Source organism: Amia ocellicauda, chromosome 20, assembly GCF_036373705.1.
Source record: "Amia ocellicauda isolate fAmiCal2 chromosome 20, fAmiCal2.hap1, whole genome shotgun sequence".
In the NCBI taxonomy this organism is placed as follows: domain Eukaryota; kingdom Metazoa; phylum Chordata; class Actinopteri; order Amiiformes; family Amiidae; genus Amia; species Amia ocellicauda.
In genome coordinates this window covers 2,632,775-2,648,199 of record NC_089869.1, presented here as the reverse complement: position 1 = coordinate 2,648,199, position 15,425 = coordinate 2,632,775, and the positions used below count along the sequence as shown (strand labels likewise).

General features: G+C 37.3%; 1 protein-coding gene across 38 annotated transcripts in view; it reads left to right on the top strand.

The window, feature by feature from the left end:
- Positions 1–14,837, top strand: part of LOC136715658 (sorbin and SH3 domain-containing protein 1) — a 165,474-nt gene extending 150,637 nt beyond the window's left edge. For 32 of the 38 annotated variants that reach the window (XM_066692968.1, XM_066692978.1, XM_066692994.1 and 29 more), the window contains 11 exons: positions 892–938; positions 1,241–1,355; positions 1,601–1,726; positions 1,901–2,095; positions 2,659–3,261; positions 6,637–6,756; positions 7,862–7,960; positions 8,879–8,938; positions 10,203–10,261; positions 11,495–11,601; positions 12,213–14,837. In XM_066692968.1, the coding sequence (XP_066549065.1) occupies positions 892–938; positions 1,241–1,355; positions 1,601–1,726; positions 1,901–2,095; positions 2,659–3,261; positions 6,637–6,756; positions 7,862–7,960; positions 8,879–8,938; positions 10,203–10,261; positions 11,495–11,601; positions 12,213–12,280 (1,599 nt within the window). In that variant the 3' untranslated portion in view covers positions 12,281–14,837. The remainder of the gene's footprint in view (positions 1–891; positions 939–1,240; positions 1,356–1,600; positions 1,727–1,900; positions 2,096–2,658; positions 3,262–6,636; positions 6,757–7,861; positions 7,961–8,878; positions 8,939–10,202; positions 10,262–11,494; positions 11,602–12,212) is intronic. The other 6 variants (XM_066692990.1, XM_066692985.1, XM_066692972.1 and 3 more) reach the window with 5 other exon arrangements.
- Positions 14,838–15,425: the final 588 nt, after the last annotated feature.

Here is a 15,425-nt window from a genome sequence, read left to right as displayed (position 1 = left end):
TAAGGCCATGGTTAATTACAGCCCTCACTTTGAATTGTTAGGATACCACTGAATTTCCCAAAAATAGCTTTGGTACTATGGTCAAATACAATACTTTTGTTGTATTCACTGATATTGAATTACAATTTGAAATTACCACCCAAAGCTGTGTCAGGAATCATATACTTATTATTTTGAATGTGTGATTCTGACTGATACAGTTTTAGGTTTAAGTGACATGCTGCTATTGAATTGTAGTGAAGGAAGAAGGGGACCTCTCTGGTGATTTTTTAAAGACTTGAGTAATTTGATCCCAACAGCCAAAGAAAAGAACGGAAGTGCATATTTTTCACTCTGTATACCCTAGAAATCAATAGCTATTTTTTTGCTGTATAGGGTGAAGGCCATGGGGGTTTCAATGATAACAAATATTGAATATATTATATTTGTTATTTCTTGATTTGTAGACATTATTATATCAGCGTTATCTTTAAATTTACAGTTATAGTTACTCATTCATCATACTTAAAAAAAACAGACAGAAAGATACAGGATCCAACCAGCAAAATGTATATATGTATGTGGGTGTGGGTGTGTATGTGAATGGATGTACACTTTGAAAATTGAACAAAAATACATAATAATGACAAAAAACAACACAGATTTGAAGGTGTCTGTGAGAATGAAGGAAAGCCATGATTGGTAAAAATATTCCACTAGATGTCAGTAACCATCCACATTCATCATTTCCTGGTACTAATGCCTTACGTTTTTATTTCTTGTGCTTTTTCTTATATTTTCCCATCAAATTCTAAATTCGATTTTATGTTAATTATATTTATTATTACTCAATATTTAATGTTGTCTCTTGTTTTATGCTTCAATCATTTTGTTTCTCTGTACAACTTATAGATGACACCTGCCCGTGCAAGATTTGACTTTAAAGCGCAAACACTGAAGTGAGTACAGTTAACAACACTATTTCTTGTGATATGTGGCTATGCACTTATCTTAAGTTAAAGAAAAGTGTTATCACAGCACTTTTCAATAATCTCACATAGGATCAACAGCTGCTATAATTTCATAACATTCTTGTATTGTACTGTATTCTGTTTTTTTTTTCATTTCTTACTGGCAAGAATCTTAAAAAAAAAAGTATGTATGTAAAATATCACTTCCTTCAAGGATTAAATCCTAGTCACCAATAATAGACAGATTAAATAGACAAAGCTTTTTGTTTTTTGGACTCACGTTCTATCAGGGAGCTGCCATTCCAAAAAGGGGACATCGTGTATATCTATCGTCAGATTGATCAGAACTGGTTTGAAGGAGAGCATCATGGGAGAGTTGGGATTTTTCCTCGTACATATGTGGAGGTAATTCAACACATTTTGACAAACTTGGCTTCATTTAAGTATTGTATGTAGCAAAATAGTTTGGAATGTATTATAGTTGCATATGTGGAACTATTAATATACATTATTTATGTATTTAATTAAAATGCACATATATAAGTTATGTTTCATTCAGTATTTACCACCAAGGAGTAAAACTTTGCACAGCAATCAATTTAATGTTCTTGAAGGATTATGCAACTATTCCTTTTGTGTTTGTGGTCAAGCTGCTGCCCCCAACAGAGAAAGCTCAGCCCAAGAAGTCGGCCCCAGTTCAGGTGCTGGAGTATGGAGATGCCCAGGCCAGGTTTAACTTCACTGGGGACACGGCTGTTGAAATGTCCTTCAAGAAGGTAAACTCCTCCTTCTGCTGCTTTCCAAAATCCTGAATCGACTATTGTTTCATTTTTTCACCAATAATTACTTAATTCATAAGGTACTTAAAATTTAAATCCAACAAATTCCTGTCACTCCATTTTACATATTATGAACAGACTTAAATAGCAACTCCTTCTGTTCTGTTGCAGGGAGAGAGGATCACACTGATACGCAGGGTGGATGAGAACTGGTATGAGGGCAAAATCTCAGGCACGAGTCGCCAGGGCATCTTCCCAGTCACTTACATTGAGGTGCTGAAGAGGCCTCGGGTCAAAAATGGCGTGGATTACCCTGATCCCCCAGTGAGCCAGTCTCCCAGTCGCAGCAGTACCGCCTCACCGCAGGTAAGCAGAACACAGCAGGACTAATTAGCCTTCTTTGTTACGGCTTAACCACTTCTAACAAGAACATTTGATTCAGCACTTCAAAATGATACATTTCCAATAATGTCTGCATATTTTTTTCTTTACAAAAGCATATTAATTATTCAACAGGTTATTTTATTAATAGCTGCACAAGGGAAGGTTTATTTCTTATATGTACAGTAAGTAGTCTTCTATGTTAAAAAATAATAATAACAAACATTAGAAAGACAAAATATGTATTAGGTCATTTTGCCCTATACTGAATAGGAATCTATTCTACGTCCTGTCAATAACTGTAACAGCATCACCATAAGAAAACCAGCTTTAGAAACCCAGCTCAGCACTTATGCAGAATTAGTTGCTTCATTAAAAGTTACATCAGATCAATGTAGCTTTCAGTCAGGGATTTATTTTAGCAATCTAGATCTCTTTTGTTATCAAGCTGCTCTTCTTTGCATTCCTTCCTTTCTGGCTTACCATTTCCTCCTTCTTCATTTTTCATATTTTTCTTTTTCTCTGTATCTCCTTATCCTTTCCAAAAGTGTGGTCAAAACAGAATGCTCACTCCCACCCCTTCCCCGCCCCCCATGACATGCCGTGCCATTTCCCCTGAGGTGCAGGCCATCACCTCAGAGTGGATCTCCCTTACTGTGGGCCTGCCCCGCAGTGGCACCCCTGCCGCCACACCTCCTCTCCCACCGCTCCCTGAGGGCTTCTACTTCTGTGGGGACTATCTCTCACCCTCTGCAGCCACCAGCCCAATCCCTCCAGTTAGTAGCCCCCTCTACAGTCCCTTGGGCACCTCTCCCGCCACCTCTCCACTGCCTCCACCTTACCCACCGCGCCCTGACTCCTCCTGCTGTGCCCCTGCCCCCTACCTTACCTTCACTCCCCCACAGGGAGAGGAGCGCCTGCTCTGCTCCCCTTCCGGCACTCGCTCCCCCAGCCTCTCCACCTCCAGAGGCCAGAGCCCTGAAGCTGGGTTTGGGGGAGACAGCCCCCAGCAGAGGCATCTGGCCAGGGGGCTAGAGGAGAGCCAGCTGTGCCAGGAGCTGCTCAGTATTGTGCAGGGAGGAGAGAGTACAGAGGGAGGCAGGGAGAGCAGGCAGGATTCCTTGAAAGACTGGCAGAGTAGCCCAGGAAAGGTATCCCTTGCATGGAGTGCAGTGCTGCATACTGTAGGTGTTGTGGTTTGTGTTTGATTTTTAATTAAAAGTCCCAAAAGTCCCAAAAACCCTAAAGAGGTTTTTTTTTTTTCTATAACACAGACTACTGGCCAGATTTGTTCATTCTTGTGAAGGCTTGTTGAACTCATATCAAAGTATGAAAGCCATGCTTCAGCAGATTAAAAGTACTTATGTGAGAAAGAGTTATGTCTTAAGCAGGGAAAAGGTATGGGCTCAAATTAGCGCCATAAATAACAAATTCAAAATAAAAAATATTTTAAAAAATAAAGTTGAGAAAAAATTGATGTTGAGATCAAAAATAAAACAATCGAAAGCAAAATGTATAGCATTGTAAACAAAAATAATTATATCAAAAGCAAAAAAATAAAAAATTGAAAGGAAATAATGTCAAAGCGAGAGCACTGGAGTCCCTGTCTTTGGCTGCGATGCTGAAATCCTTGCTTTCGCTGCCAGTTTCTTTGCTTTTTTTTTTTTTTTTTCGTTTTGGCACTGTTTTGTCCTGAGGGCGGGGCATAGACTAAGGCATAGGTCAAGGGCCTCCATTGGTCCACTACATTTCAGTGAGGGTTCTTCCTAACCCAATCAGTGAGCAGGGTGGGCTGGTCTGCATTGGATTTGACGGGTCTCGGGTGAATTCTGTGTGACATGGTAATCGATTATCACGGTATCAACAGCACTGCCGATTCTAGCAACTCCTTAGAAACATCCTGTGTGTGTTCATAGACCTGCAGTCAAAAGCTGGAAAATCCCCACACTGGATCCCACCGCCTTCTTCAAAATATCCTCCCCCCATACAGCACTAAAATAAAACACAGGATTCACCTGCTACATGCACAGTAAAATGTTTAAATATCATGTTCATATTAATTTAACCTGCAAGAGCACTTTAATTTAGCTCCTCAGATAACACAGGCTGATGGAGCTCACATCATCTAGCAAGTGGCAAATGGAGGTGCATCGTATTCATTAAGAGCATGTGATGTCCCAGTTTATGTTTAGGTACATACACACATGCACACATACACATACACTCACCTAAAGGATTATTAGGAACACCTGTTCAATTTCTCATTAATGCAATTATCTAACCAACCAATCACATGGCAGTTGCTTCAATGCATTTAGGGGTGTGGTCCTGGTCAAGACAATCTCCTCAACTCCAAACTGAATGTCTGAATGGGAAAGAAAGGTGATTTAAGCAATTTTGAGCGTGGCATGGTTGTTGGTGCCAGACGGGCCGGTCTGAGTATTTCACAATCTGCTCAGTTACTGGGATTTTCACGCACAACCATTTCTAGGGTTTACAAAGAATGGTGTGAAAAGGGAAAAACATCCAGTATGCGGCAGTCCTGTGGGCGAAAATGCCTTGTTGATGCTAGAGGTCAGAGGAGAATGGGCCGACTGATTCAAGCTGATAGAAGAGCAACTTTGACTGAAATAACCACTCGTTACAACCGAGGTATGCAGCAAAGCATTTGTGAAGCCACAACACGTACAACCTTGAGGCGGATGGGCTACAACAGCAGAAGACCCCACCGGGTACCACTCATCTCCACTACAAATAGGAAAAAGAGGCTACAATTTGCACAAGCTCACCAAAATTGGACAGTTGAAGACTGGAAAAATGTTGCCTGGTCTGATGAGTCTCGATTTCTGTTGAGACATTCAGATGGTAGAGTCAGAATTTGGCGTAAACAGAATGAGAACATGGATCAATCATGCCTTGTTACCACTGTGCAGGCTGGTGGTGGTGGTGTAATGGTGTGGGGGATGTTTTCTTGGCACACTTTAGGCCCCTTAGTGCCAATTGGGCATCGTTTAAATGCCACGGCCTACCTGAGCATTGTTTCTGACCATGTCCATCCCTTTATGACCACCATGTACCCATCCTCTGATGGCTACTTCCAGCAGGATAATGCACCATGTCACAAAGGTCGAATCATTTCAAATTGGTTTCTTGAACATGACAATGAGTTCACTGTACTAAACTGGCCCCCACAGTCACCAGATCTCAACCCAATAGAGCATCTTTGGGATGTGGTGGAACAGGAGCTTCGTGCCCTGGATGTGCATCCCACAAATCTCCATCAACTGCAAGATGCTATCCTATCAATATGGGCCAACATTTCTAAAGAATGCTTTCAGCACCTTGTTGAATCAATGCCACGTAGAATTAAGGCAGTTCTGAAGGCGAAAGGGGGTCAAACACAGTATTAGTATGGTGTTCCTAATAATCCTTTAGGTGAGTGTATATATATATATATATATATATATATATATATATATATATATATATATATACATATGCACAGTCACCTACAATTTTACTGGCGCCATTGATAAAGATGAGAATAAAGGCTGTATAAAACAAATACATGTAATATGTAGAAAACGATTGTCCACAACTTTTATTAAAAACATGCTTTGTTTATAATTAATTTCCAAAGCCATGTAGTTGCACCCATTCAGACTATGGGTACAATCAGTGATAAAGTCAAAGATGTGTTGCAGAGAGGTGACTGACAGACCAGAACCATGAATTCCAATGCCGAACAGCCCACTCTGATCACTGATTGGGTTAGGATGAACCGTCAGTCAAACGTAGTGGACCAATGGAGGCCCATGACCTACACCTCCCTCTAAGCCCCGCCCTCACAACAAAACAGTGCCAAAACTCGTAAACGAAAAAAAAAAAAAACGAAAGCAAAGAAACTGGCGGCGAAAGCAAGGCATTTTGCTTTCAATTGTTTTATTTTTTATCTCAACATCAATTTTCTCCCAACTTTTTTTTGTTTACAATATTTTTTTTTTGAGTTTGTTACTTATGGTGCTAATTTGAGCCAATGAAAAGGTGTTGACTTTCATCATAATGACTGTGCTTTTTTTAAATGCATCACAGCAGTCATAAGGATACCATAGACCACATACTTGCATGTTCAGGTATAATAATAAAGTTTTAATTGCTAACTGTTAGCCTAAATTGTGCATGCTTTGTACATATGTTGAAAATCCTATGTTCCATGTATACATTAATAGAAGTAATAGAGCCTTATGTTCTGAATGTCATTTACTCTTTAGCAGAATGGGTCTGCAGTTTAAATAATTATGAAGTTGATAACTCAGACACTTGTCAGAGTACACCTGTTTAATATTATTTTTTACTGCAGTAAACATGATATTTCTGCTGATGAGTGGAAGCACAGTTCTGTGTTTAGTCTGCCTTATATATTAACTCAGTTTACATAGTTCCATCATTTGAACTTTTTCTTAAACTAAGGGGCAAGGCTGAAGATCAGACTCTGACACATAATTTGTTTTTCTTTCTCTTAAAAGAAAGCAGACAGGTATATCCATAGTTCCCCTAGCCAAGCTTCCATCTCCAATGCCCCTCTCTCACAGCCTTCGACCACACCAGTCATGCCCCCACCTAGGCTCAGACCTCCAGGGTCACAGGTAACACTTCAGCAGCACAGTTCTTCCAGCAGCATGTGCCTCAGTTTAGAACTTCAATGACATTCAGACTAACAAAAATACTATACAGTGTTCAGTGGTTTTTGCCATTTGTATTTGCCAATTTCTATAAAGTAAGAATGTTTTCACCTGAGTGCAGGTTCCTGTCAGGATTGCACAGAAGTTAGACTCAAATCTGTCCAAATGATATACAGGGAAACTAGTTTTTGTGATAAAAGTAACTGTCATGCCTGGCATCAGCATTTATAAAGGTTTGATGCACTTTATACAAACACAGTATGTCATATCCCATTCTGGACAGAAGGGAATATTTAAAAATATATATAAATAATAATATAATTATATATTATATACACTTTTGTTCCTGTGGAATCTTGCCAAGCCAGGTGTACCTGCTTTGTATTGTTTTTGTTGATAGGTTTGTTTTTGTACATAGATAGATATCCATCTAATCAGGAAGCAGTCTTTTTAATTATTTTTCACATATTAATGGTTTGTAGTGAATAGGGTATTATTATTATTTTAGGGTACCTGTAAGATGGATCAGCAAGTTTTTATATAGTCATCTCTATAAAACATGCCTTTTTTATTTTATTTACAATTGCTGCTAGGACAAGGACATACCAATTATGACAGTTGCACAGAGCTAAATTGCAAATTCAGGATTTTTGTTTATATAATTACACTCATTCTTAATTTGTAGAATGTATAACTCATACAAACTAGACAGTGTCTTAGATTAATGTCAAGAAAAGAGGGAGCTGAAGTAATATGGACACAATAATAAGACTTGTAACATCATGCATTTATAAAGTGTTTATGCAGGTTCTTTCAAATCATTTGGTGTATTGGTGTATATTGTCAAAAAACACAACCACCCACCCACCTCCTCTATTTTCCAACTCCACTGTGCCACGCAAACCATGCTGTACGGCCAGACTGACCTGTTAGGAATGTTTATGGTCCTTTACTAACCAAAAGCTTGTGTTGCATCTGTGATATGGTTGCATTTTTCATCATAAAATAACATAAAATGCATTTACAAAAATATATTGACTAGCTTCACCCTTTTCCTGATGTTGTTCAGCTCCTGAAGAACGAGACTGGATACCATGGGAAGACATCAAGAAGTCCAGTTTTCCTGCGTGATATCCCAACAAATGTCATGAATGCCAACTCTTTTGCGGTAAGATGCTTCAGATTTCAGAGATCATTAGAGCAAGGAATCGGTATTCCAATCTCTAAAATAATGGAGGCTCTAATTAACAATCTAATATAACAAGAAATAAACATCATAGTGATTTTTTGAAATATAGGAAACGGCACCCACTGCGCACAAGAGTCAAGAATCAAGTATTTGTGAGCTAATGAAAAGGCAGAAAATATGCATTATATATTTATTTGATTCCATCCTTACTTTGATCTTCAAAGCTAATGCATTATTGTGTTTATGTTAGGATTAATACCCTTTTTGTTATTCATATTCTGTTGTTCTCTGCTGTTCTCTTCAGAACCCTACATTTTTCCTATGCTTTTTCCCTTGGCATGTGTTATGTATTTTATGTAACCACCAGTAGCTACTACTTGTCACTCCTTCTTGCTCACACAGTGGCATTGCTAAATCAAGTAGTGCCTTACTGTCCATTCGCTATGAATTACATTTGACTTGTGAAGGACATTTTCCAAAAAACGCAGTAAAGAAATTGTAGAAAACTGCCAAACCGTGTAATTCTGCATGGCATGCAGTGAAATTCACAACCTGACTTCCAGTTTTGGCACGCTACACAATGGAACAACCTTGTGATTAATGTAATTTTATGAAGGCAACATTGTATTTAGCTTAATGGAATTGACTAAGATGATTGTTATTATTCTTATGATAGAATATGTATTTACTTATTTATTATTTATAAATACATGTTTTTAATATTAATCTTGTTACCCATTATTATGATGTGGTTTGCATTTAGCTCTGATTCCTAGCAATGTCACTGTCCCGCTCATTAAATCACATGGATTCAGATACTTCATTGTTTGCTTCCTTTGTTAGAAACAAATAACATTTGCTGAAATTTTTCCCCTCTAATTTGCCTGGTGATCACAGCCTTCCCATCATTCATTGAGAACAGGACCAGAGCTCACAGACTCTGAAAAGAGTTATGTGGTAAGAAAGCAGTCTATATGATGCTTATACCCCTGAACAGACTGATAGTGTTAATCATAGAGCTCTGCAGCTTCAATACAGAAAATAATTATATCTATAGATATATATAGAAGCATGCTGATGAGTCTTTTGTTTGTTTATTTAAATTTTTGAAAAATTTCTATAATACTGTACATGTATAAGGTCCCAATTTATTCAGTTCTTGGTCACATACAGGTATGAATAAACAAACATGATGTTGATATGATTAGCATCTTTCTTTGTTCCCTTAAAAGTTCCCTCAATTTTCTGATTTCAAAGGAAATTGTTTGCGGCAAATGCTGAGTAAATATGGATCCAAGTATCCTAATACTATAAAGCATCAAGCACATTTTTTACAGAAACAAACTAATAATGCAGATAATAGATATAATGTTTCGAACATATCTAAAGCATTCTAATAGTAGATATAACTGCTTTACAGTGACAATACACTGTAGTCAATTTGAGTTGTGATATTTGTGTAGAACATTTGTTTTTGTACCATAAGTGATGAAAGACAGTGAACAGCTGAATGTTAAGTGTACCATAGTGTACCTGCATCATGCCTCAGTCCTCCGATATAAAATGCAATGCAACTTTTTACTGATTTTAACTGACTGCAAAGCTTCTATAAAACCTTATCTCAGTTGCGCTCCAGCAGTGTGGGGAAAACTGGCTGTAATGTATCAGTGTCTATTTCGCTTTGCTGATTAATAACCCACTCTACTGACTGCATGTCCTCAATCAGTCAACAGGAGCCTTAACTGCATCTGTTTAACTCCCTGATTGCTCAGTCATTGTGTGGTGTGGTGCTGCACTTTTCAGTTTCATTGATGATTTTATGTGCACTTAATCTTATTCTTGCCTGTTTTCCATGCTTACCTATGGATTCCTCCTTCATCCACCCTGGTTTTAACGGACCCCCTCCCCCTCCCGGTGTTATTACTTACTGGACTGAAATGATGCGTCTGGAATGTTCTTCCTCCTTCTTCTAACCTGCCCCAAACTTCATATCTCTTTCTTGCTGACTGTCTTCATGGGTGGGGGGACAACACACTTCGGCCGGTACTTCGTCTTCTCTCCGTATGTGTGTGCCATGTCTGCTCCCCAGGATGCAGTCTGCAATGAGATCATGAATATTGCAGAAAAGTCCGTCCATTACTGCAGCACCCTTTCACACCCGCTTGACTCTACCCATAGACTGCCTTCTAATCACAGTAAACAATCTTTCATCATTTCTCAGCAACCCCAGGCTCAGCAGCGTGGGAGCAGCCCTGATCAGAGCCAGACCAGCTGTGAAGTGTGAGTATGACTTCCACAATTCCTTACACATTATTTTCAGGCTCACTGAAGGACATTGACATCGCACTAAACTTTTTTGGGCATTTTTCTTCTTAAGACAGAAGTTGCTGTCTGAATATGTTTGCCAATGCTTAGAATCTTTAACTTGGCATGGACTATTTCAACAACCGGCTTCTGCAGCAGAGAAAGCAGGGAATCATTAAATTACATTATTTGATAATTCCTAAAATGATAGAATTGGTCAGAATCAAAAGATATTGGTCTTAATTCTCCCTCCTTCAGCAGAAATATTAATGTCTGTTTACATGAAAGGCTGCCAAGTGGCTGAGTGGGGGCAAATTAATTACAATAAATAAATAAGGATTTAATGTCAGTTGAAATGTATGTGATTGCATTTTCCTGCAATGGATTAATCTCAATTATGGATTTATATGGGGATTAAATTAAATGTTTTATACACCTGTTAAAGGCAAATTAAACACTGGCAACTTTTGGTTTTGCCATAGAATTCTTTCTTCCACACATTAAAAAAGTACTGGGTTAAGATTGCTATTTGCTGGTGAATTAATGTTTTGATTTACACCTAGCCTAAGAATACAAACAAATATTGGCATACTTTTCTGGCATTTTGTTAAGAACATTAGAAAGTTTACAAACGAGAGGAGGCCATTCACCCCATCATGCTCATTTGGTGTCCATTAATAACTAAGTGATCCAAGGATCCTATCCATTCTATTTTTTAATGTTCCCAAATTGTGGGCTTCAACCACATCGCTGGGGAGTTTGTTTCAGATTGTCATGACTCTCTGTGTGAAGCAGTGTCTCCCGTTTTCTGTCTTGAATGCCTTGAAGCCCAGTTTCCATTCATGTCCCCGGGTCCGTGTGTCCCTTGCAGATGTGGAAAAGCTCCTCTGGTTTGATGTGGTCAAATGCCTTTCATGATTTTGAAGACTTTAATGAAGTCCCCACATATTAAGCTTAATGATTACAATACCTGATGTCAAATCCAGTATACTCCACAAATGTATTAGATGCTGTACTTGAATGAGCCAAGGAGATTGTGTTCTTTTCATATAGGTTGAATTTTGTACAGTATATTGAAGATTTGTAATCAATGGTGGTTACACACTGCTTGGTAATATATTTGTTATTGTAAAAATGAAGGATTTAAACAGATTGTGACAGGAAACTTGAATGTTGTGTATTCTAAGTATAGTGTGTCTTAACCTCTAGCTTCCAAGCCCTGTACAGTTACGTGCCACAGAATGAGGATGAACTGGAACTCCGGGAAGGAGATGTGGTCAATGTGATGGAGAAGTGTGATGATGGCTGGTTTGTTGGTAAGTAACTGGAATTGCTTGCAGGGTTAGATGCACAGAAAAGTTTGCTATTTGGGGTAAGACTAATTTAAAACACTGAGAACTGACACAAAACAGACCATATTTAATGCTCTCCCATACTTCTACTATGTCATAGGATTAAATATTTTGATTGGAAACGTATGTAAATATGCCTTATATTAGATTATTTGGTTATTGAATTCAGGTTTGCTTTTTTACTTTTGATGCAGTTTGAACAGTATTTGACTGCTGTGTGATACCAGATCTGTAAGAAGCAAGAATGGAAAATGTTCACTAATTAAAAGGTTTAGAAAAATGTAAATGTTTTCAACTGAAATTTCACTTCTCGAAGACGTCAACAAGGAGCTCTACAAATAAGAATCCCTGCACACAAAGGCTCTGCCCTCATTGTCTTAAATAATAGTATTACTGCTTTTACTACTACTATACTGCTACTAATACTGAATAACTATACAAACCTCAGAGCTTTTAATTTTATTTCTATTTCTTTATTTTTATTTACTCTACAAACATGAAACCAAAACCTTGAAGTGGACTAAACCCATTCCAGTTTTAATAAACTATTCTTCACTTTTCACCCCTATGTGTAGGTACTTCCAGAAGAACAAGACAGTTTGGCACCTTCCCTGGAAACTATGTGAAGCCTCTTCACTTGTAAACACTGCTCTTCTAAATGGACACTAATATAATAAGCAGCATCCCCCAGCAGCCTGTTAACTACCATTACTTTTTGAAAGAAAAAAGAAAAAGAAAAAAAAATGTTATATGAATACACCTTTCTTAACTGTTGAGCTGGCGAGCGAAGTAAAAATGTGTGAGGTATGTGAATATATGGTAAGAGGTTCATGTGAGAAGTGCGATCATTTTCTCTGTTTCAGATGATGTGCCAGACTGCAATCACAAAAAACAGGCAGCTGAGGATTTATGGCCTAAACTTTTCTGTCTGTTACACAATATCACTTTGCTTGCTACACTGGCTTGACTTTGTGCAAACTAAATGAGACTGCCTTTTGCACCTTTCAACAACAACAAAACGAGTTTTTGTCAGACCTTGTGATACTGTAGGACTGTGTGCAGGTCACAAGACTGCCAGTTGAGTCTGAAGTGAAGATAGTTTGACAAAATGTATATGAATATATGAAAAGATATTTCTTAGAAGTAACCATAGGGGAAAAAAGTGTCTAAGTAGACTTATACTCCAAATCTTCATATTTTTCCCTTACAAGGAGGAAAGCATTTTATATAACCAAAATTAATTGTATTGTGCAGATATATGGCTGCACATTAAAACAGATTAAGATGCCACCTTCAGTGGTTTAATTGCAGCCATGAAACACATCAGAAGACTGAAAACTTATTTGTTGAAATTCATTTTCACCAGATGCATGTTCTGCTCATATCACTGAAAGCTGACATCAAGGATTTTGGTTAACTTCTTAAGGGCTCATAACCTCTTCTTGGAGACATTGCAGTAGTAAGCAGATGACATCATACCCGTAGGATGAAAAGAGGAGCATTAAAGATGGAATTTTGTGTGTTGGTCATTCAGGTTTAATCTGGAGATATTGTTTGTTTGTTTGTTTGGACTAGCCATCCACTTCTATTGTAAGATCTCCAAACAGAGCAACGGTGGAAAATCTTTCCTGATTAAAGCTGAAGATGAAGGGTCTATTGAAAGGAAAAAGAAGAATGTACAAACAGGAAAGGATACTTTCATTACAACACCAGCTTTTAACAAATACTGCCAGTGAAAACACCTGCATTCCCCCACCCCTAATCCTTTGCCTGAAACCCTTGATTCTTCCTTATAGTATTTTTAGATTGAATATGTCTTCTGTAATGCTAAGACCATTCTTTAATGGTTTAGACTGCTGTTCTTGTCACATAAGTAACATATTTAAGAGTTGAAAAGAAAAACAAAGTGACATTAAAAATATAAATAAACACCTATTTTTATGCTGATAACTTTTTTAGAGAGAATTTATTTAACAAAAAAAAACTATTAAAATGCAGGAGCTGCCATGACAAACTTCATCAGTGTGAGATGGAAAAGCACAGTTCCCAGAGGTTGTTTGTGGATAGAGGGAAACCTTCAGAGGAGTTGGATTCCTGTTAAAATCTAAATAAAGTTTAAAACAAAGATCATTGGATTAACAAAACAAATAATAATGAAATCTAAATCTGATACTTCAAAAGTCGCAAGATGACATATGAAAGGTGTCAGACACTAGAGCTGGTTGATGAAATCTTGAGTACAAATGCAAAAGTATCCCATAATGCCTGATGGGAAACATGTCAACATCAATGTATTTATTTTGCAACAAATAATACAGCCCTTCTCCAATCTTTTAAATTGGCCAGACAGTAACTGATTATTTCCCCCTCTTGGTTAAAACTACCAGACTGTCAGTTTTTGTTTTTGAGTGTCAGCCTCAGATTTCAAGGTTCAGACCTCTAGTTCATTCAGATATTTAACTTGGGGTTTGAAACACTCAGATTTCGTTTTGCAAATTTTGAAGTTTCAGATTTCAGGATATTGAAAACATAAAAAGAAAAAACACATTTCAAGTTGTGGACTTTCTACAAGAATGGAACTATAAAACTGCAAAAGTATGATTGTAAATATGTATATTTGATTTTGTACAGAATGTGTACTTATCCTGTATAGAAAATAATTTAATAGAGAGGAATTTAAGTGACAGAAAAAGAGAAGGCAGTTATGGAGCTCTTTGAATTTACCCATTTATTCACCTGGAGGATTGCAAAGCACACAACATAAAAAACAAGTATTAGCACAGAAAAACACATGCACTAAAAAAAATGTTAAATATCATGATACCATGTTCCCCGTAGTCCTCATATTATGTATGGTTTATTGATTTTGCATCATTTTTCTTTTTGCCTGTTTTTATCTAATTTAAGAATACCCCAAAAAGTATATTACTCACACCTAGCAGCGTAACACAAGTTTTAATATATCTAATGGAAATGTTTACAGTATGCTGACTGTATATAACATAATGCTTCTAATACATTTTTATTTACCATTTTCTGTATGCTGCACCCCATTATAAACACATCATGCAGCATTTTGTGTTGTTTTCTTCTAATTGCAGTGCTTTATGATTTCACAAAATGAATTAAAAAAGAGCATCTATTTACTGCTGTGCTGAATTCAGTATTATGCAATATTTAATAAACTTTATTCAACCCTGTGTCTGTAAAACATTGTCTCTTTTTGTATGTTATTATCTGTATAACACTGATGATTAGTGCGCATGACGTAGAATTCGTACATTCAGCCACAGGGGTTGATTTAGAGACATTTCTACCTGTACGTGCATCTAGGGATTTGCCATCATAAAAATCATATCCCATGTTTATGCATACAAGTAACTCTTTCACTGAATATTGCCTTCACTAGTGCATCCAAACTGTGCTCACCAACAGATTGATAGCTTTTTTCATAGTTTTTGTATATTTAGTGAAACATTACTTACTGTTTATTAGAATTTCTGTTTTGTTTTTACATTGTTTTTCTTTAAACAATGTTTAAACCCAATTCACCCTTTTTTGGTCAAGTCAACTTTCCCACAGCAACATTGTACTGTTGAGAGAAGCACTCTACCAAGCCAGCCATTTCTGGTAAAAAAAACAACAACAAAAACAGTGAGAGCAATACATTTTATTAAATTAGAGCACTAGTAGATGTGTGGATATTCAGGTTTTGTATTTTGAATGTGATCTTCAACTACTACACTAGATGGACAATATCCAGTCCTGTATACTATATTAAGTAATCA